General features: G+C 44.0%; 1 protein-coding gene across 5 annotated transcripts in view; it reads right to left on the bottom strand.

Annotated features, from left to right (window-relative positions):
* Window positions 1–4845: 4845 nt before the first annotated feature.
* Window positions 4846–23640, bottom strand: part of ARMC8 (armadillo repeat containing 8) — a 103461-nt gene continuing 84666 nt past the window's right edge. For 2 of the 5 annotated variants that reach the window (XM_069564721.1, XM_069564699.1), the window contains 6 exons: window positions 21617–21766; window positions 20116–20211; window positions 16258–16353; window positions 11963–12035; window positions 10552–10645; window positions 4846–6645 (listed from right to left, as the gene is read on the bottom strand). In XM_069564721.1, coding sequence (XP_069420822.1) covers window positions 6612–6645; window positions 10552–10645; window positions 11963–12035; window positions 16258–16353; window positions 20116–20211; window positions 21617–21766 — 543 coding nt within the window. In that variant the 3' untranslated portion in view covers window positions 4846–6611. Of the gene's footprint in view, window positions 6646–10551; window positions 10646–11663; window positions 12036–16257; window positions 16354–20115; window positions 20212–21616; window positions 21767–23640 lie in introns of those variants that run through there. The other 3 variants (XM_069564713.1, XM_069564691.1, XR_011251494.1) reach the window with 2 other exon arrangements.

Raw genomic sequence — 23640 nt, forward strand, 5'->3', positions numbered from 1 at the left:
ACACCATGAGGTAAATGGCTGGTTTTCTCATGAGGTGGCTTTGTGCTTATGACCTGAAGAAGCTCTCTAAATGGACAGTCTGTGTCCACAAACTGTGTTTTATGGGCACACTACTCTGTCCTTCAGTCTGTAGCATGAGCCCTTCAGGGCTGGGGCCAGGGACACAAGGAAGAATCAGGCTGTAGAGGTTGGGATCAAGGCCTGTGACACTGGGTTCAATTCAGTTCAGCCGCTCAGTCGTGTCTGACTCTTTGTGACCCTGTGGACTGCAGCATGCCAGGCCTCATTGTCCATCACCAACTCCTGGGGTTTATTCAAACTCATGTCCATTGAGTCAGTGACATCCTCTGTCATCTCCTCCCACCTTCAATCTTTCGTAGCATCATTTTCTAGTGAGTCAGTTCTTCCCATCAGGTGGCCAAAGTACTGGAGTTTCAACTTCAGCATCAGTTCTTCCAATGAATATTCAGGACTGATTTCCTTTAGGATAGACTGGTTGGATCTCACTGCAGTTCAAGAGACTCTCCAGAGTTTTCTCCAACACCAGAATTCAAAAGCATCAATTCTTCAGGACTCAGCTTTCTTTATAATCCAACTCTCATATCCATACATGACTACTGGAAAAACCATAGCTTTGACTAGATGGACCTTTGTTGGTAAAGTAACATCTCTGCTTTATAATATGCTGTCTAGGTTGATCATAGCTTTCCTTCCAACAAGCAAGTGTCTTTTAATTTCATGGCTGCAGTCACCATCTGCAGTGATTTTGGAGCCCCCCAAAAATAAAGTCTGTCATTGTTTCCACTGTTTCTCCATCTATTTGCCATGAAGTGATGGGACCAGATGCCATGATCTTTGTTTTCTGTATGTTGAGCTTTAAACCAACTTTTTCACGCTCCTCTTTCATCAAGAGGTTCTTTAGTTCTTCTTTGCTTTCTTCCATAAGGGTGGTGTCATCTGCATATCTGAGGTTATTGATATTTCTCTCAGCAATCTTGATTCCAGCTAGTGCTTCATTCAGCCTGGGATTTCACATGATGTACTCTGCATACAATTTATATAAGCAGGGTGACAATATACAGCCTTGATGTACTCCTTTCCCGATTTGGAACCAGTCTGCTGTTCCATGTCCAGTTCTGACTGTTGCTTCTTGACCTGCATACAGATTTCTCAGGAGGCAGGTAAGGTGGTCTGGTATTTCCATCTCCTGAAGAATTTTCCACAGTTTTCTGTGATTCACACAGTCAAAGGTTTTGGCATAATCCGTAAAGCAGATGTTTTTCTGGAATTCTCTTGCTTTTTTGATGATCCAATGGATGTTGGCAATATTATCTCTGGTTTCTCTGCTGGATTTCTAAATCCAGCTTGAACTTCTGGAAGTTCTTGGTTCACATGCTGTTGAAGCCTGGCTTGGAGAATTTTGAGCATTACTTTGCTAGCATGTGAGATGAGTGCAATTGTGCAGTAGTTTGCACATTCTTTGGCCTTGCCTTTCTTTGGGATCGGAATGAAAACTGACCTTTTCCAGTCCTGTGGCCACTGCTGAGTTTCCCAAATTTGCTGGTATATTGAGTGCAGCACTTTCACAGCATCATCTTTTAGGATTTGAAATAGCTCAACTTAAGTTCCATCACCTCCATTAGCTTTGTTCATAGTGATGCTTTCTAAGGCCCACTTGACTTCGCATTCCAGTATGTCTGGCTCTAGGTGAGTGATCACACCATTATAGTTACCTGGGTCATGAAGATCTTTTTTGTATAGTTCTGTATATTCTTGCCACCTCTTCTTAATATCTTCTGCTTGTTAGGTCCATACCATTTCTGTCCTTTATTGTGCCCATCTTTACATGAAATGTTCCCTTGGTATCTCTAATTTTCTTGAAAAGCTCTCTAGTCTTTCCTATTCGATTGTTTTCCTCTATTTCTTTGCACTGATCTCTGAGGAAGGCTTTCTTATCTCTCCCTGCTATTCTTTGGAACTCTGCATTCAGATGGGAATATCTTTCCTTTTCTCCTCTGCCTTTAGCTTCTATTCTTAGCTATATGTAAGGCCTCCTCAGACAACCGTTTTGCCTTTTTACATTTCTTTTTCTTGAGGATGGTCTTGATCCCTGCCTTCTGTACAATGTCACGAACCTCTGTCCATATTTCTTAGGCACTCTATCAGATCTAATGCCTTGAATCTATTTATCACTTCCACTGTATAATCGTAAGGGATTTGATTTATGTCATACCTGAATGGTCTGGCAGTTTTCCCTACTTTCAACTTAAGTCTGCATTTGGCAATAAGGAGTTCATGATCTGAGCCACAGTCAGCTCCTGGTCTTGTTTTTGCTTACTATATAGAGCTTCTCCATCTTTGGCTGCAAAGAATATAATCAATCTGATTTCAGTATTGACCATCTGGTGATGTACATGCGTAGAGTCTTGGTGTTTCCCATGACCTTGGGTCACCTCTGGATGGAAAGTTGCCTGCCCGTCATACTCAACACCATCAGTACAAGCCCCGTGAGAACACTCAGTGGAGCCCTCCCTGACAGATTCTGTCAGGAAAGTTGACTCCGCCAAGGCAGATCCCCCCAGACACAGAGCCCACCAAGGGGCTCTGTTCTGACCTTTGTGAGTGGTCTCAAGATGGGGCAGCTCTGTTGGTTTGGGCTCATCTCTGAGCTGGCTCCAGAGCCCCACACTTGGTCTTCCACACCATGGGTGTTGTTTAGCTCTGAATGAGTTGCTTGGGGTACACCCAGTTGACAGCTATCTGGTCTCCCCAGAAGCTGGGATGCCAAGCTTCCATCCCTGGAGAGAGGTGAGGTGAGAAATGGAGTGACCGAGGCCTCTGAAAGCAGGGGAGAGAAGAGCAGGTGGAGGGACTGGCCTGTGTGTGTCGGTATCTGTGATGATCTTGCAGCCTTCCCAGGATGTGGCTGGGATGGCAGGGCTGGGATGGGGAAAGCAGGACACAGGTGACACGGCTGGGGTAGGAGGTGTGGTGACACACCCCTTCCATTACAAGGGTGCTTCTTTTCTCAGAGTCCAGAAGGTTCCTGGCAGAAGGAATGAGGGTGAGGTGAAGAGAGAGGAAGAGAAGCTCCTGAAAGTGATGGAAATGTCTGCTCACCAACAGAGGAGGGAACTCCTTGGTAGACACCCCGGGTCTGCGGGGTGGGCACTGTTTTAGGCCTTAAGGCTTCTCCTGGGTGTGAGCACCCGACACGGTGGAGGGCAGGCCTAGCCTCACTAAGTCAAGGAGGTGGCCTGACTGTCTCAGGCCCTCCACTCAGCCAGGGGGCTGACTGTCCAGCAAAGCCAAGGCCAAGGCCAGGTGCTGAAGGGATAGAGGGAGGAAGGCACTTGGGGGGCCATAGCATGGCTCCCTCAGCTTGCCCTGAAGCCAGGTCAAGACCAAAACCCTCCTCAGGCTGGGAATGGACACATGCCTCCTGCCCAGCACCCAAGGAGGTCAGTGCCAGGGGCAGGTCCGGGGCAGCACTAGCCCCACCCCAGGTGGCAAGGTCCCGGGACTTCTCTGTCAGCTCTCCAGCAGGATCAGTGGTCTGTCCCTGCTTTCCCAAGCCTTGCCTCCAAGCTCCCCCTGTGGCCGGGGAATCGCCTCCCCCACCAACCACCTCACCATCTTCCCCTCACGCTCTAGGGCAGGCATCCTTGGCTTTCCCTCAGACTCTAGTGAGGCCAGGAGACAGGTGGCATGTCCCTACGTTTCAGACACGGGGGAGAAGGGGAAGGCGGCGCCCTGGAAGTGCAGAACATCTGTGCAGGTGGTCATCTGCTAAGCTCCGGGCTTGAGTCCACCGGGCGCTGGCGGGGGAGTGGCATACAGAAAGAGGAGAGGAGAGGACGGAGGGGGAGCCCTGGAGTGGGCACCTGTCAGCGGGAAGGGGCGCTTCAGACGGCTGCAGAGGCTCCCGGAAGCCACAGTTACCCTAGGGCACTAGCTCATCTCTGAAATGCAGTCACTTCCCAGCTTCTCAATCATCAAGAATCTCGGGTTTTGCAAGTCAGTCCACATCATCTTCTAATGTTTCCTACTGTTCTAGATATTTGGAAAACAGACTCCTTTTTAGAAGTTGCCATGCCTTTTTCTTGGCTTTTATTAGCATGTGTTAAAATCATATTATCCAAACACTACCAGAAGAACACGTATTGTTCTGCATAAAGTGCTTAAGGAAAAAAAATGCAACTTATTAAATTGGACATTCTTTTCTAGTTCATAAATTTTGGGTTACAATCAGGGCACAAAAGGAGAAACAGAATGCAGTATTAGAGCGAGAAGCTTAGTTAAGAACTTGGGTGGAGACACAAGCCCACGTTCCATTCCTCCCACTTCCTTGCAGACAGAACACTGCATCTGCATAAAGTAGCCAACAGCTTTGTTTTAATAAATACATTTTCCTTCATTCAACTCAGAAAAGTTAATTACCATAAAGCACTTTTCCTCTGACCATCTGTTTATAGCCACAGGCAAGATTTATCCACAGAGTTTAAGTGTCAAAGTGTCATTTCATTGGGCTTTCAGCTTTCTAATGCTATCTGGGTTCAAGATTGTCTCAGCAATTCATTATTGGTTTATTTATATTTACCTGGTACTTAAAAATACCAACTCTATAGTGTTTTGTGTTACAAATGCCAACCAAGGATATTTTCTCAGTACTAGAAATGTCAGTGAGTGGGCCTAAATAAGGCTTTTACCCCCAGAACACTCCATTTTCTTTAAACTGGCTTCTGCACATTAGCACTCTGATGGTTGCACAAAACCCAAGTCCCTGTTGGGACAGATTTTAAAATCAGTAATGTTCTGAAAGAAAAAATACAACTTGGAAATCTCTGTGTTTGAATCTTGGGTGGTCATGTTGAGAACAGAAAAAATAAATGGCATTAAATACATTTTAAAAACATTCATTTGCAATCAAACATATTTAAATCTTCCAAGGAAGGAGCAGGTTGGTGATGGAGTGGCTGCACCACTGGCAGCTCCATCAGGAATGGCAGGCAGGTTTGGGAGCCCATCGGGTGTACAAACTCAGGGCAAGCTTCTGAGCATAGACCCTGCTTCCTGGCCACGGTGCCTCTGAACTTCTTATAGCCAAGGGAAAAGGAAGGTTGGTTGTACCTTCGAACAGTCAGGAGTAATCATGTTGAGTTCACCTTGAAGCTGACCCAGAAGTTGGAGCAGGTACCAAGCTAAGGGCTGCCAAAGGGCAAAGCAGTCCTGACTGGAAAAAGCGGTCATCTTCGGTCCTCCCAAGGGGACCCCCTTCCCTTCTCTCAAACTTCAGTGCTTTGGGCTTCATGCAGGAAAAGATCTTAGCCATATCATTTACTAAAATTTCCATCTCACTTTACAAAAACACACTGAATAGCAGTCCTGAGTGACAAGTATATAGAATTTGCTGAGTACAGCCAAGAGAAAAACAGCTTTCTAAACTATTCTGTTCTCTGCTTCTTCCTACAGATGCGTCTGTAGGACATTCTTTAGTTTCACAGTGATATATGCTGTTTCAGGAAGCACAAGGTGATTGGACTTTGTTTCCAGGAAGTGGTGACCTACTTCAGCTGGAGCACAAGCTTCCATGACTGGATCTAAATCCTGCCATCTACTGCTACACCAGTGACAGGGTTTAGGGCAGCTGGGAGGCTCTTGGTGCCCAGTTCCTGCCAAGCATAGTCCACCAGTCATGGCTGGGTTTCCACTATCAGTAGTTACATTTCCCTTTGATGTCTGTATTTGTCGCCTCCACTCCAACCTGTCCATCTGACTTGGAAGCCTGAGAGCTTATTGAATTAGTCTGAAAAGAGGCTCTGTACCTGCTGATATTGACGGCAGTAAGATGCTAGCTTACTATTTTGCACAGCACCATATATCATGCCTGTTACTCAGGCCAACTATAGCCAACCTTTTCTTTTTAATTTTTTTTTCTTTTTTTTTTTTTTTTTTTTTTTTATAAAGAAAATCTATGTAAGTTGAGGTTCAGAAATGCATATATTTTTTTACTTACAAATATTCATCTGACCAAAATTCAACATAAACTTTATGGAACACTTAACAATTGTCTTGTTTTTAAAATAACATTTCATTCAAACTGTATATAATTCAGTAATTTTTTTTTTTTTATACAGCAAGCAATGCTTAAACCCTGGAAAATCTGTAGAAAAGAGATTTTCACACAAAATAAGAAAAGAAAACTTTGAGGTATCCCTCACACACACATATTCATTCATCCTGACCTTCATCCACACACGCACACACACACACATCTGTGTGTGCAGACACATATCCATTCTCACTCACAAAGTGGCTGCAGCATAGGCAAAAAACTGTAGGTCCAAAGGAAAATAATTGATTGTTCTAATAAAGAGTCCAGGTAGCTCAGAAAGAAACAAAACAAAACACAATAGTCCTCTGAGGAAATTACTACCTCAAAAAAATGTTCTCAAGATGAATTTGAGATCTAAGCCTACCAAACTGCTTTTGTAAAACAGCTCCCTGCAGTCCAAGGTGACTTGTGCAAATAGAAGGAATCAAATGAGGCTAGTTCCTGTACTTCCTTTAACAAGGATGTGGGATGCCCGCAGGTGCCCGGGGTGTTCTCATCACGCCAGGTACTGCTGCAGCGCCGTCTTTGCCCTGGAATCACAGAGTTCCTATTAGCCATCATGTCAGAAGTGTAATCAAGGCTCAAAGATGGCAGCTGGGAAAGTAAAAAAAATAGGTTCCCCCAAGGGAACTGGGGTGAGCCCAGCAGAGCACCTACTATATAAGGGACAGAGATCTGTGGTCAGCACACACTGCAAACTCATGCTGGCTACATCCCCTTCCTGTAGTCCTGCTCTTGTCCTTACAGCTGCTGCAACTCATGGACATTCTATAGTTCTCCTTTGTCAAACCTGACCTAGGCAGGAGTGAGTAGGTGCTGATTAGAAAGTGCATGGGAGGGGCCAAGAGCTCATGGGATGAGGCTGTCGCATGGCTCAAACCTGAGGGAGGTAGGTTACGATTTTATCCTCTCCTTCACATCATGCCTGATGTGGGTTGTTATGGTGACTGGGGAAGGTAGCTAGATGAAGAGGAAACTGTGCAATGTAGGCCATGTCTTAACCTGTCCCGATCCTTGCAGAAGTGCCTTCCTTTGACCTGGGACTGAGAAGGCCTCCTTTACTCTCCCATCACGCGCTTGGTCAAGGCTGCAACTGTGGAAGTCAGGTTTTAGCAATGGTCTCTTTCCCCTTCTAAGTTATGGGAAGAAAAGGCTAAAATTTTCTGTTACTATTAGCTATATAGCAAAGCAGACAGGGCATGCAAAGAGCTGGACTCAAGCCCAGTTTCTTTGGTGTAGTAATGGATACACTCTATAGTCTTAAAAGGAATCAGCTCAGGGATACTCCTGCAATTATTTAAGCCTCTATAAAGATGATCGTTGCAAGCAGTCCAATCCATTAGAACAGAAAGCTCCATAAAAACCGTTCCAAGTTATGAGCGAGTTGGGTTCTATGAGGTCGTTTTCCTAGGAAACAGTTTCTGAATAATGCCATAGGCTACCTCTCATTGGCCATAACTTCACAAATTCAAGGCCCTCTGAGCCTGGGGTGGAGAGGTCTAGTTGGCAATAACTCCACATCTGTTAAGTGTCTGAAAGTCAAAAGGTCACACAGCCTTGAAGACAGAAAGAACCTTAGAGATGTTGCTGTTAGATCATAAACTGTGCCATGGTGGGAATGTCTACGTGAGGGTCTTGATCAAAGTTCTGCATTACTTTTTAAAACTGCCAAATCAGACTCCTTGTGGATCTTTCTAAGGGTTTGGCTATGTTTGATTATATTGGACCTCAGAGACTGTGCCCCTGTGATCTTTCTGCTACCTATGACTATCTCAGGAGTCCTTCCAATGGATGGCTTTAAGGCAAGGTCACCTTTCCTTAAACGGACTGAGGTAGAGTAGCTTGGACCTTGATTCTTTTCATGGGGTCTAAGAAATGCTGAAAACATATGTACCACGCAGGTTTTGGGAAACAATACTAGACTGGTCTAAGTAATGTTAGGCCAGAGCTTAAACCTACCCCACTTCATGCTGGTGAGGTCTCTTTTAAGGTTGTTCCAGAGAGGGTTTTAAGCAGAACTATTTTAATTTCTGAACAAACACAAGAAAAGGCCCTTGGAACAGCCTGGCTCTTGGCCAGAAGAGATGGGCTGACAGAGTCTGTTACTGCTGCTGTGGAGGCGGAGGTTCCCACTCTCAAGGTGGAGCTCAAATCCTGCCTTAGTGCCTTCGACGCAACACTCATCTGAGCAGCAGCTTGGGGATCTGTTTTCCTTAACCCACTTACCAAGCTTCAGGGAGGCAAGAGCCCAACTCTGTGTGCTCTATCTGGCCTAGCCACTTACTCGAGGAGTCCTTAAACAAGTGCCTCTTCCCTTCCCTGGAGCAGATAAGCAAGCTGACAGCCACGGCACAGTGTGATGTGTTCTCTAGGTGCTATGGGAGAACAGAGGGGCCCCTAGCAAAGTCTGGGGACCAGGGTGCAGAATGGATCTGGCAAGACTTTTCCACAGAGGTGACAACCTGATTTGAAGGATGGATGGTCACTGTCCAAGCATTCTCTACCTTTGCTTTCAGGACACTATGTGCCCAGGTCTCTGCCTCTCCCAGTGCTTGTTCTTTCTGACCTTTTGCTGGACCTTTTTCATTCTCTTCTAAATGCTGGGGTGGATGTGCGGTATCCCAGTCCATAGTCCTTAGCCCTTCTGTCTTCTCTCCTCTTGTTTATTCTCCCTAGGTGACTCCAGGCAGCTCCATGGTTGATATCCTATCCCAATTCATATCTTCAGCCCCTCTCCTGAGTCCCTTGGATGGCTAATAGCATCCAAAAGCTGGCACACCAAATGACAATCTTGATTCTCCAAGACTTGATCATCCTTCTCTTCTCTTCTTCTTGGCATCTTGGCAAATGATCATCTTGGTAGACCTCTCTTCAGCTGCTCAGGCTGACACTCGAGGCATTTTCCTTCCCTCTCTTTAATATCCTACATTGGATCCATGAGCAAATCTGTTGGCTCTGCCTTTATAGTAAATCTTCAATCCAACCACTCCTCAATACTCCCACCACTGCCTCCCTCCCTCCTCACCTAACACAACTAGAACAGCCTCGACTGGCCTCCTTGCTCCCATCCCTGCGCTACTGCCAACCACTCTCCAGAGCCACCAGAACCATACCAGATACTATCTCTTCCGTTCAAAACCCTCTAATGACCTCCTATTAAACTCTACATAAAAGCCAAAGTTCATGCTACAGCCTACAAGGCTCTTACTGCCTCCCTGCGTCTACTTCTTCTCACTCTCCCGCCCACTTATTTTTCTCTAGTCCACTGGTCTTCTTGCTGTTTCTTGAATGCTCAAGCTCATTCCTGCCTCAGGACCTTGACCCCCCTGTCCCTTCTGTCTGGAATACTATTCTTCTAATCATCTGCTGGGCAGACCCTCTCATTTCACCGAGGTCTTAGATCAAATGTCACATCCTCAGAGAAGCTTTTACTGACTAATTTATACGACAAGAAACTTTCTTACTTTCCATCCCCTCATCTTGGTTATACCTTCTGTACCTCTCATTATCTGTGATCACATTACATATTCATTTGCTTATTGTCTGTCTTCTGTATTAGAACATTAGATCCACGAGGGCAAGGACTTCATCAATTTTATTCACCCTTATATCTTTGATGCCTAAAGCAATGCTTGGCAGAGGTAAGTATTAAAAAAAAAAAGTACTTGTTGAATGAATGGTAAGTCAGAGGAGAGAGGCCTGGGATGGCAAATCTGCTGGCACAGAATGTGTAAACACATGAAGGTGTGATCCTGTAAGAGGGCAGGTGTGGCTGCAGCACAGAGTAGGCATGGGGGCATGGGGATATGAGGAAGGCAGGGCCAGACCACAGAGCACTCTGAGACCTGCTCAAGAGTCTGCAGGATGAAAGTGAGCTGGAACGTGGAGACTGTATTATAAGTGTTCACAGCCAGGAAAAACATTCTTGGCTATCTAGAGGTTAGAGGGGTCTCAGACTGTGCCTCTCTCCTCCTCTAGTAAATGGTGGGCTCACTAAGGACAGGGACTCCCTACTGGTCACAGCTGCAGCCCCAGTAGCTAGGCTGGGCTGGCACAAGGCAGGCACTTAGTGTGGTTCTGAGCTAATGAATGCTTTTATAATTGGCCCTCATTTCTGCTCTCCAAAAGGCCACATGCTTTTCTATTCTAAAGATCAAGAGACTGAAAGGGAATGGCCTCAGGATCCTTTCCAGATTCCCATTATGGTGGTCCAGGCTCACATTCATTCACAGTGAGATGAAAATCTTTAATAATCTGCCAATTATTGGTTTATCTCTTACTCAGGTGTCACACAGCTGGCTCATAGATTACTAAAAAGGGAAGCCAAGGATCTAACAGACTTAGAGTTTGACCCTGTGGCTTACTAAGCAATTTAAACTCTTTCATCAAAGAATCCAACATACCCCAAAGCAAAGACCTTTAACTTTGATACTCACTTGTCACAAAGATTTGAATCTGGTGACTGACTCAGTTTGTGTAGAATATCTACGATGCCCATGTCTCGTAATTTATCCTGGCGTTCTTGTGAGCCTGAGAGATGAAAGCTAGCAGGTTACTGGGAATATTACCCAGGCCATTGCTCTCTTTAATGTGCAGCCAACAGTCTGGACCCTTATCCGTGTTCTTGCCCCCTCCATCCCCCCAAAACTGGCTCCCCCCAGTGTAACCCAATCTCCTTGTGCCGGGATTCTCCAACAGTGTTCTAACTGGCCTCTTGGACCCTGCTCCCTCGGTTCTGCTGCTAGATCAGTTTCTCCACAGACCACAGGGTCAAGGCCAGAGTCTTCAGCTGGGCACAAGGCCCTGTCATCAGGCCTCATCTTCATCATTTTTTTCTGGACAGACTTAGCCAGGCTCTTTCTACTCCAAACCAGTCCCTTTTCCCAACCCCTCTATTCCCTCCCACTCTTCTCTGATTTCCCAGCACTTCCTGCTGCCTCTCAGACCATGGCACCTCTAATTCCACACTGCTTTGTCCTGTCTTCCAACTAGATTAGGATCTTCTTGAGGGCAGCTTGTTTCCCTGGCACCTGGGCCGGCATGTGGTCTCTTGGCCCGCACACTGAACCCAGCTCCTCCTCTTTCTGCTTTGTTCTGGACCCACTGCAAAGTGCAATTCCTCCAGATTCTCTCCTCCTCACTGAGGAGCCCAGAGTGACTCACTCATGCACTGACCTCCTTGAGACTCAGTGAACCAGAATCTCCAGGGGTGGTGCCCAGAAATCTGCATTTTACAAAGTCCCTCAGGTGATGCTCATGCAGCCAATCCAACACTGAGGCCCACTGCGCTCCTCACTACCTTGGCTGTTCATTGGAATCACATGGGGAATTTAAAAAACCACTTGTGAGATTCTGATTTAATTGGTGATTCTAATGCAGTCAAGGTGGAGCGCTATAGAGACCTGCTCACACACATCGCCTCCCCAGGCACGGTGTAGCTCTCCCTTCTCACCAACCACCCTCTTCTCCATTAAGCTTACCTGCCTGTGGTCCTTCTATGTGCTCCCCATGCACACAGTGAAAGGTCAACCCTCCCGCCCACCCTCACCTTTCATCTTCTTCAAGTGCATCTCACCATCCTCCTTCTCAGCTCTCTCAAGGGCAAGGGCTTCTCTAGGGTCTCCTCCAATCCCCACGCTCAGTACTCTGGAACAGTGCTGACTCCAAGGTGGGGACAACATGTTAGCTAGGCCAGCAGATTCTCATTCATACCTAGGAGACTTTGTTGGGTGCTTGGGGCCCAATGAGTAGTGCCTCTACCCAGGATTTTGAGGCAGCTGATGCCATTCCTGTTTGACACCTTCTTCTCCATAATTTTTTTCAGAACAAATCTCACCAATCTCTTACCTTCCTCGTCATTCCATACGAGGTTTGATATACAAAACATAGCGGCAAGCTGCAATTTGACATGTGAATGACCCTATTTGATGCAGAAACAGAAAAAAAAAAAAGGATACTCTCATTTGAGGTAATTTTTTGTAACATAACACAGACAATTCCAATAGCCTAAGAGTCTGAAGCAGGGGCCTCAAATCCAAATGTCTTGAGGGGTACAAAGTTAGTGCTAATGGTTGGGCTAAAGACAACAAAGAGTGGTGGGAAATCTGGTACACCGGGGAGGAAGGCTTGCCAGGACTCCACACTCAAATTTTAGAGACCCTCTGGCTGGCCGAACAAAACACCTCAAGGGCCACAGGTGCAGCCTGCAAAACTCAACCCATACACACAGGAACACTGGCCTAGGACAAGTCTATGCTTTTGACTATTCTCTGTCTACATCAGGAAGCGTTCAGGGCCAATAAACTGGATGGATGTGCACTTAATATTTATCTCTTTGGCTACTAAATATCTGATACAAATTGCTCCTGTTTCTTTAGGAACAGCATAAAAAACTTGACTGAGTCTCTACTATTCTTAAGGAGTCTCCTTATTCTTCTAAAACACACTCTCATTGATTTCTCTTAATAATGTACTGAAAGTACAACCATTTTTGCTTAAGTTATTATTTATTCATATAGAGTGCTTTTTCTTAAATGAAAGAGGACCCTAAACATCTTTACAGATGATTTTTTTGGCTGCACCATGTGGTATGTGGGATGTTAGTTCCTGACTGGAGGTAAAATCTGTACCCTGCAGTGGACGCATGGAGTCCTAACCACTGGAGCACCAGGGAAGTTCATACAGATGATTTTTCAATTGGTCAATTTAAAAAATAAAGTTCTCAGTACACTTAAATAACTCATGCATATCTGGGAAATACAATGACACAATATATGCTCAACAGTTTCTTGAAGGCCGGGATGGACTCTTCTTGCCACGTAAAACTGTATCTAAACTAAGCAGAGACAAAGGACATGGTTTCCTTCCTTAGAATTCTATGGCTGGTGATTCTTTTCCCCTCCTACCTGCCAAGGCTTTTACAGAGCTGTCCAGTTTGGGCTCCACTAAGACAAAACAGAATAAAATGCACCATCTACTCCCAGCATCAGGCCACGAATGAGTATTTGTTAAATAAACAAACTTATTTATATTGCAACACTAAGTATTTACATCCAGCATTCACTCAATGAATTTTTTTTGAGAAAACAAACTGCTTGACAGAGAAAACTGAAGGGTGAAGTTTTCACTAATTTTAAGTGAAACGTACAGAAAAGATCTCTTTAAAGGAGGCAATACTTATGTAGAGGAAGAATAACAAATAGGAAGATGCCAGGCATACAAAGATCAAGAGGCACCAAGAAGAAGGAAAAGTTCCTGAAAGGGTTTGTGGTAAGAAGAAATTGTAAAGCTACGCATATTGAGAAGGAAAAGCAGAGTAAAATGTGGAGAAGCAGGCATGGCTAACTGTGGGCCCCTGTAGGCCAGAGGAAGGATGGATTTCACTGAGTCGACAGGAAGCCCTGAAGGATTTAAGCAGTGGAGGGACAACATCTGATTTACATTTTTAGAAGATCATCCAGGCTGAAGGGATTGGAATGACAGTGTAGAGGTGTCTAGGAGGTTATCATGGTCAACAGGGCACAAGAGGGTGTGGCCTGAACTAGGGTGAGGGTTATGGTGACAGAAAAAAAGTCAACAGCATACAGACCGGTCTTGGGGAAGGCTAACAGGACCTACTGACAAACTGGATTAATGAGGTGAAGGAGCTGGAGAAATCAAGATTGACTCCTAGAGGTGAGCAACAGGGTAGATGGCAGAGCCACTATACTGAGACAGAAAAGGTCAGGAGAGGGAAATTTAGGTTTAGGGAAGATACTTAAGAACTGATTTTTAAGCATCAATGTCAAGAAGCTTCACATGGAGATGCGGAGGAGACAGGAGGATATGTGAGTCCGGAGCTCCGAAGAGAGGTCTAGGCTGGAGGTGTACCCTCCATGTGGCCCTTGGATCTTGCTCCCCTCATGAAGAAAACAACCAGCATTTGCAAAACTGTAGACACCATCGGAGTAGCTTCTTGTCAAGGCTTTTGAAGGCCATGTTGATGTGTTTTGCATTGCTTGGTATCAATGTAAATACTATAATGACTATAATACTATAATGACAGTGTAAAAACTATAATGACTAATTTATCAGAACTGACTACTGAATCGGAGCCCAGAAACCAAACAAAGAACAGAGGTGACAGTCAAAGCCATGGGAGTGGATGAGGCTCCCTAAACCAATGGTTCTCCACTCTGGTTAAACAAAAGAACCACCTGGAAGTTGGTTAAAAACACTGATGCCCAGGCTATACCCCAGAACTATTAACTCAGAATCTCATGAGGAAAGGGGCCAAACAACAGTCTTTGCAAGCTCCCTCTGCTATGCAACAGAGGCATTGAACCATCAATCTCAGGACCATATGAGGAAGAGAAGAGAAGAGGGTCCAGGGCTAAGAAGGGAGGCATAATGTCATGGAAGCCAGGGGAAAAGAATGTTTCCAGGAGGAGGAAACAGCCAGCTGAGTTGAAATCTGCTGTGAACAAGGTAAGATGAGGAAAGAAAACTAGCCTTTGGACTTGGCATCATGGAGTCAATGGTGACATTAATCAGAACAGTCTGAGTTGAACAATGGGGGCGGAGGCCAGATGAAGTGGGCTAGATAGTGAATTTAGAGGTGAGGAAGGAGGGAGCACATTCAGAAGATGCTCTTGAGAAGTCTGGCTCTGAACAGCAGCAGAGAGACAGGTGTCCTCGATGGGCATGGGAAGTCCAGAGAAACCTTTAACAGATTATGGCGATCCTATGTGGATCTGGTATTGGAAAGGTAGTGGAGTTCCTGGTTGAAGTTGTACTTTTCTATTCATCAAATACTTACCAAGCATATACTTAAAGGCTAGGCACTGTACAAGGTGACAGATATACAACTGTACACAGAACTGACATAATCCTTGCCCTCGTGAAGCTTATGCTCACTAGGTTCACTAACAAACAACTATAAGGGGTGATAATTGAGCTAAGTGCTCCGAAGGGAATAGGATGCAGTAACAAAAAATAACCTGCGCAGACAAGAGTCCAGGAGGAAGTGTCAGCTGAGCTAAGATCCAACAGGTGAGAAGGAACCCCATGAAGGAATGGAGAGGAGAGTGCTCCAGGCAGAGGGGCAGGCATGTGTGATGGTCCCAAGGCAGGAAAGAACATGCATGGCCTCTCTGAAGAACAAAAAGTGAACCTTTGTTCACTAGTGTGAACACAGGTATGAGGAGAAAGAAAGGAGCTGGGGGCACAGATGAGCCAGGTCATGCAGGACTTCACGGGCAGCAAAAGGTGGGGGGAAGATGGATTTTATTCAGGGTGTAATAGGCAACCACTGAAGGACTTTGGCTTCTATTTCCTTCACAAAACAAAAGGTGAGGTCACCCCCAGGAGTGATGAGGGAAAGAGAAGGTGAGGTCTAAAGAATGAGAAGGTAAGAGCCTATTCTTGTGGAGAATGGAGGTGCCCGCACGCTGGAGAAGCAGAGGGGGACACTGAGCAGTGCTGAGTGCACACGTGGGTGTGCATTTAACAAGAAACCAGTCCGTCTGGTTTTGCCTTTCTCTATAGTTGTTAACTGCCATGCAGGCAAAGAGAAGACAGGTTCATCCACAGTTAGGGTTTCCCTAGGAGACACTGACAGAGTGGAGGAAGCATGTCTAACGTCCAGATTTTGGCAAGGGGCAGTTTCTGGTGATGACAAGATCCTGGGTAAGGCTTTGGCAGTACATAGCTGAGGTGTCTACAGGTAGGTAGCAGATTATGATTGAAAGCAAACTGGTCAAAGAGTAAGAGCCAGAGGTACCAGAGACTAGAGGGTTCATCTGCACAGGACTGAAGCTTTGAGAGGGAAGATAGGATTAGGGGCGCTGAGAGAAGGCCAAGGGCCCAAGTTCTTCACTGCGTAAGAAGGGTGCAATCAGATGACAGGGTGAAAAATGGGGTGACGAGTGGGAACACTGCCCAGTGGTACAAGCCTCAAGGGATTAGTGTTGTTTCAGTTTTCAGGATGGAAGAGGATATCTGGAATTGGTTACAGAGGAGTCTATTCTTTAATTTCTGCACAATTTGTTTTGAGCTAGAGTCTGTTCTTTAATTTCTGCACAATCTGTTTTGAGCTAGCAGCACTACCTGTCCTCGCCTTCTAATGTGCAGCTAGTGGAGTCATGCAAGGCACAAAGGCCTACCATATAATACTTGATTTTCTGCAGGATGTCATCATTGGTCATAATAAGTTCTTTTGCTGTTGTCCCATCTGCTATGTTGGCTAAGATGCACAGTGTCTGGAAAAGAACAAAGGGCGGGAGGTCAGGAAAGTTCTGAAGTCCCCAGACTCAAGCTCCTTCAAGAACCTGGGCAATTTCCCACCTGCAGTACATGTTCCCGATTCTCACATGTTCCCCTCTGAATGCCTTGATTTCTTATCCCCTAATGTCGCTGCCCAAAAAAGTAACCACACCTAAGAAAAGTCTGCCTTAGGTAGACAAGAACCCCCAAATGCTTCAGAGGCTTCTTTCTGGGCGTAAGCCATCACTGCCAGGCAAAGGCAGCCACGGCCATGTTATCACAGAATCCTAAGGGTAAATGTAATTTATTATTATTTTCTTGAAAATTTCATTTTTAAGAGGCAATCTTACTACTAACCCATAAGGTTTCTTCAAAGCGGTAGTCTCTTGAGTAGAAGCTTCGTAGGTGTTGTAACTCCCCCTACCCCTCCTCCTAGATGCTACTTGTTTCCAAGCCCATGACCTTCTAGGTGAAGACCTGACCCTGTCCATTAGCCTCATGAGATGAGGACCTCTGGACTTTCTGGAACCCTACCAGAGGGAACAGAAAGCGAAGCAAAATGTGTGCAGGAGCTGGTGCAGGTCGGCCTAACGTGGAGGGTGGAGGGAGCCTGCGCCAGCTGGCACTCTTGAGGACAGTGCCCACCCTGGTACTGGAAAAAGAGCCTGCTCTTGTCAGCTGTTACATCCTCACAGCCAGACCAGCAGGTGGCAGGGATTAAGGTAAAGGTGAAGAGCCTGTGGCAGGGATAGTGAGCCAGTGCCAGCCCCAGCTATTCCACAAATACTGGCTGAGCACCTGTAATGTGCCTGAACTCTGCCCACTCTACTGAGCAACAGGCTGAGATAGGAACAGGACATACTCCCTAACTCCAAAGGCAAACACACAGTTACATTTCACTGTGGTGCAACTGAGGTGAAAACAGAACTGAGAAAGCACTAAGTCCATCTGTGTGATAACACAAGGGCAGGGAAGGGCCAGGGAAGGGTTTCTTGGAGGAAGTGACACCAAGTCCACGAGCACAGTAAGGAATCACTCAAAGAAAAGTGACTAGAGGTGGGCATGGGATTTGAATTCAAATATATTTTCTCCAATTTTAAACTTTTCCTTTGCTAGACTTTAGTTAGTTAAGCTTACAGTTTATAGCTAATTGAGGAGGATGTTTTCTTCCTATGGCCCAGACCTCCAAATATCTTAAAGGGTATATGGTCTTATTTTTCCTGGGTTAACAACACCACAGTGTATAGATTGTTGAGGAGTGAGTACTGAGGTTGTCCCTAGGACACAGGAAACAGAAAATGGACCATTTATGATCCAAAGCACTGGGGGACTATTATTCCAGGGTGCTTAGATGAGGAGACCCTGATATGACCCACAAGTGGGAGAGAGATGACCTGAGGAAGAAGTCAGATTCAGTGACCTGGTACATGGTGAGCCTGTCAGAAGTGTTGACAGGCACAACGCCCTTGAATTTTTTAGGACTGAGGAGACAGCAAAGAGGAAAAACAGGATTGGACTCTAACTATGGACAAGAATTCAGATTCACCCAGGGAAGAACTACCTCTCTCTTACCGACTAGGACAAGGGATAGAAGGGAGGATTTCAGGAAACAACCCTCAGAATAGACTAGGCCAGCAAGACAGGCAAGTGATTCCCCTTCTTGCAGGTTAGAATACACCCACGCATCCTCAGGCTTGTCCAGCATGGCATAGTGAGCTACAGTTCTGCTCTCAAGCCCACACACTCCTACTGAGTATTCTGATGGAGACAAGAAACCAAATCTTAAAAGACTAATTTAGTTCTTGGGCCAAGCCAATTTAACACATGAGCTAGGGAGCAGAGGGAAAAGCAACACACACACACACATGCTTTCATGTGAACAACTGGAAATCAATGATACAGAGTAATAACTGGCAAATTATGGCCTGTAGGCTGAATCCAACCCAACCCAATACCTGTTTTGGTAAATCAAGTTTTGCTGGAAGACAGCCACATCTACTTGCTTACATACTGTTTATACCTGATTTCAGGTTACAACATTGCAGTTAAGAAGTTGCTACAGAGACTGTATAGCCTGCCAACTTAAAATATTTACCTTGCCCTTTGTAGAAACAGTGTGCTAAACCCCTGAAATGGATAATGCAGTTTTAGGATGATGCTCAATAGGAGTGGTTAGAACGGAACACTTCTTGTGTTCCTGTTTTAAGGACAGATAGATATGTTCACTATCTTGATCACAGTGATTGTTTCATGCCATATACATATGTCAACTTATCACACTGTATGCTTTAAATGTATGTACCTTACTGTATATTCATATACCTCAATAAAATAGAAAAAGAGAATGTATCTTTGATTCTTTTGAGAAGAATTAAACTTCTACCTAAAAAGCAGGCAGTTTAAGCCTCCCCATAGTCATCCACACTTCCCATTACCCAAACCTGTGTGAGCGGGTATCACTGGATTCTACCAAAACACCTTATTGTTGTTGGTCTTTTCTTTTGCCCCTATCCGAATCTTGCCTCACCTTTCTACCTTGCTTCGCTTTTCAAGTTAGTGGAATTCTATGTGAGCTGTCTTTACAGACAAATTTCTATGCTCTCCATGTAGAATAGTTTATTTTGACCACTGTGTCTTCTTTATTGTGTTCTAGAAATGAATCTCATTTACCCTAACTTCAGTGATGCCTACAAGATCATAGTTTTTCTGTGTTCAAATTTTATTCATCAAAAACCATAGTTGTTCACTACTGAATTTCAATAAGAATCACCTAAAATGTTTGTCTAAAATCACTTTGTCAAATCTATCACCTTCTTTGCTCACAAATTCCAACAAAGCTCCCAAGTCCTACTACTCTTGCCTCCCGGACTGCTCTTCTGAAGCTTGATGAATTGCTTTAACTCAGGAACACAGAGGGTAAGGAAGTGGGCCCTGCAGTTAGACTTTGGGTCCAACTCTCCACAGATGATCTTGGGCAAGTTTCTTCCATACATGTAAGTGTACAGCTCAATGAACTGTGAAATGAACACACCCATAGAACCAACATTAAGTCAGAAAGTTGAACATTACCATTATCTCAGATCTTGTGTTAAAAATATGTGTGCAGGTGACTTTTTCCTTTATGACAAAATGTCATATATACTATGTTAAAAATCTTGTAATAAACCCCAGGAACTAGAGAAGAAAAGTAATTCCCAACCTGTTCCCTAATGAACATCATTATTGAACATCCTTATTGAAATTCAGCCTCTGTACTTTTACGTCTATCCTAAACTTGCCCTACTGAAACACAACAGAAAGAAGGGGTATGGGATAGAAATAAGGAAGAGGGATGTATGAGAGTAAAGAAATAAAAGATGTCTTCAGCATAAGGGGTTTTTCATCAGGAAGTTGCAGGAATTTGGTTCAGATCATAGTGATAAGGAGGGCTAGAAATGTGAACCCTGGGAAAAGGATTCACTCTAAGATGGTCAGAGGTGTCCATCCCCATAGTGACAGAGTATATATAGTGCATGACACAGAGGGTAAAACTACAGACTCTGCTCGTGTCTTCTTCCATTCCAGGAGGAAGAATTCTTGAAAAGAGTTTCAGGGATGGTGGAGGGCCTTTTCCTTCAGACCCTTCCTGTGTCTATAGCACTTCTGAACTCAGCACCGTCTTTCGCAACAGAGTGACTCAGGAGGTTCCTAACTACCATTCCTCTTGGTACTCACACTCAAAAGATATTCCTCCAAAAAAAAAAAAAGGGAACACATACCTGCTCTTTGACTTCAATGTTATGCTCCCCTTCCAAAATAAGGGTGACAGCTTGCATAATTTGCTTTCCATGAGTACTCATTATTTTATCTATGTGCTGCAAAACAATAGGAAATCCACAATTATCATCTGGAGAACAAAGAAAAAGACAATAGGAAAGAACAGAAGGCTTCCAAAAGTTAAACAATACAGTGCAGTACACAATTGCTTCAAAGAGAACACCATGAGTATAGGACCAGAGGCCACAGAACCATGTTTACAAGTATGTTGTTGCTGTTTAGTCATTAAGTTGTGTCCAACTCTTTGCAACCTCATGGACTGCAGCATTCCAGGCTTCTCTGTCCTCCACTATCTCCCAGTTTGCTCAAATTCAAGTCAATTTATTGCATGCTGCTGATATATTGTGGTTGGTTTTTTTTTTAATAAAAAAAAAAAATTGAAGGTTTGTGGTAACCGTGTAGAGTAAGTCTATCGGTGCTATTTTTCCAACAGCATTATTTTTAAATTAGACCATGTTAAAAATACATTTTCCTCTTAAGACATAATGCTTTTTACAGGCTTAACAGACTATAGTGCAGTGTAAATGTAACCTTTATATGCACTGGAAAATCAAAAAAGTTCTTGTGACTTGTTTTATTGCAGTGGTCTGGAAACCAAAACCAGCAGCATCTCCAAGGTGTGCCTGTATTATGTTGTGAAGCTATATTTTGCCTTCAATTTTTTGCTGTTGATGACTTCAAGATGAAGATAACAGAGACTTGGCCTGACAATATAGAACTGCAATCACTGAGGATTCTTGAGGCCAAAGATACTAAATAGAAAGGAAGCTAAAAAATGGATGGGGGAGGAGGAGAAGCCAGGGACCTGGAAAATATGGTGTAGATTTACTAATACTCTTTTGGGGCACAAATGTACAGAAAGGACTCTGAACACAAGTGATGCACGCAGAAGGGAACCACCCATGTTTCTTTATTTGCCTGAAGGCCACTGACCCTGCTGCTTAGGGAACATTAGAGAACAGCAAGAAAGACCTCACAACAAGGCTCAGCCTCTCCTGCTCTGACATATGCCCACTGCTCTCCAGGCTGACACCTCTAGAGGTCAGTCCAGTCAATGTGGGCAAGGAGATGGCACTGAGGAGTCTCTCAAGGGACAGAAGCTCAGGCCCCAGAGAGAAGTGATATAGGCAGATGAGAAAACCCATTCTGGCTGGCAAACCAAGTCAGAATAAAGCAACAGAGGCAGGCTCCCTGCCTCTAGCACGTAGGACCAAGAGGGGGAGACAGGACAGGCAGTGCAGGAGTGGAGGCCACATGGTGAAGCAGCTCCAGAATGCCTAGGAAGGTGACAGGTCTAAATATTAGCTCCTGGCTTCTCTGACAAGGGGCACACCTTCGATCATAAGTTCTGGGCAGATGTTGATGGGAGCAGAGAGGCAGGACAGTGCTCTGTAATATATATGCCAGGCTAGTTAATTTGGAAACTGGGGTGATTTTACTTACAGGGCGAGTAGAGAGTAGGTTTCTAAGAAGTCCCAATGTCTTCATCAGCACATTCAAATCTGAATCTGATAATAACCGGAAGAGCTGTTCAGTACTCAAGCTTCGCAAAATATCTGCTTTTATTTTTTGTTCAGCCTGAAATGCCATATTCTGGAAGGATTAAAGAAGTTTCAAGAATCACATCTACATTTACTTTATTAAATTATATTTTAATAGTAATTCTGATAATTTTCAAAGTATAAACAGAATCTGCAGAAAATCCTTAAGGATAAGTCACATTATTTTTCTAATTCTTGTTTATCACCTATAATTCTGTCTGTCAAGAGAAAAGTTAACTGCCACTCCTATACATACTCCTCAATGAGAAATACGACCACTTTCTGACATGGCATTTTCATGTCTTAAGATTTCTCAAATAAATACAAAATCTACTATTATAATTTTTAAAATTTCATTTATTTAGTTCAATTTATTTAAACTGTAAAAACAAAACAGTTCACCCATTTCTCCCACCCCCACCCCCACCTCTGGAACCACCAATCTGTTCTCTGTATCTATGAGCTTGGTTATTATTTTTGAGAATACCCTTCTGGCTATAAAGTTGCTGTCTGTGTACTTCAATAACAAAACGACTGCTAACGACTATACTGTGACAAGTACTTTGAGAAAGACTTAAAGCTACTCCTCTATCATGCGTGAAAATAAATAGCGGGTTTTGTTAACTTTACTGGCATAAACCACCTACTGCATTCACAGATCTCTGTTACTACTGATATGGTTGGCCATACCATGCAGGAGGTTCTTGGGGGTGGAGATGTACCCAAGACCAGCAGCCCCAGATGGCCAGGAGATATTTTGCTCCTTTTTCTCCTTTCTGGAGATATTATACATCACCCTAGCTTAACCTGAAGCTATAACAACAAGTCTGAAGGAAAAAAAAAAAAGGCAAATTCCAAATAATTCATAAATCAACTTCTGGTTTAAAAATCTCTTGTAAACTATATTGTAAACTAATATAATATGTGGTTATTGCCCTCCAAGAACTTTTTGAAATTAAGGATCTAAGACATATGAAAGATGAAATTCTAAATACAGGCAACATGTCAGAGCAAAAAGAGTACTGGGTTAAGTGTCAAGAAACCCAGGCCAAAGAGAATTCCAAGGTTTTATATTCTGTGAACGAGAACATAACAACTGGTAATAAGGAGATTGATGAGAGTAAGACAGTTAATATGAATTTGAAGAGTGGGGTAAGTTTAGTTTTCAGAATTAAAACTGTACTTGTCAGAGAGCCCTCAAATGAAGTCCCATTAGCCATTGAAGTGACAACCTGGGAAACAGGGAACAATTCTATCTGGATATGTATATTCCAAAGCAATCTCTTCTGTGAGGGGAGCTGAAACCGTAAGAGCAGATGAAGTCCCTGAAACTATAGTGTAAAGAGGAAGTGGAAACCGGGAAATGAAACTTGGGGGAATGTCTCCTGAGAAAAAGCTTGAAAAGGAGGCTGAGTACAAAGTGAGGGGGAAAAAAATTCCTGGGAGTTTCAAGAAAGAGAAGTCCAAAAGCTGTTAGGTTAAGAAGAAAAAGAACTGAATCTGATACACTCAGTGCTTTCCTGAAAGACAATTATTTCCATCCCAAAATTTGGGTGAAAAGACAGCAGACACAGCACAGTACCAGAGGATGAACATGGGCCAGGGACAGGCCCAGAACCTGTTTCTAGCATGTATTAGCTGTGAGGCCTAAGATGATTAATTTACCCTCTAAATTCTATTTCTCAATTGTAAGGTGGATCTATACCAATATAATGTAAAATAAAAATTACAGATAGCAAATATAAACTCTTAGGTTAGTTTCTGGCATATTGGATTGAATTATAACTGCTATAATTATGTTTAAAAAATTCATGTAGACTTATGCTTTATTTTCAATTTCAATAGATTTATTTGAAAAAATTTTAAGGAAAAATGGTTTTCTGACTTCATAGTTACACGTTTTAGAATTCAGATTATTACGTTATT

This window comes from Ovis canadensis, chromosome 1, assembly GCF_042477335.2.
Source record: "Ovis canadensis isolate MfBH-ARS-UI-01 breed Bighorn chromosome 1, ARS-UI_OviCan_v2, whole genome shotgun sequence".
NCBI classification, from domain to species: Eukaryota; Metazoa; Chordata; class Mammalia; order Artiodactyla; family Bovidae; genus Ovis; species Ovis canadensis.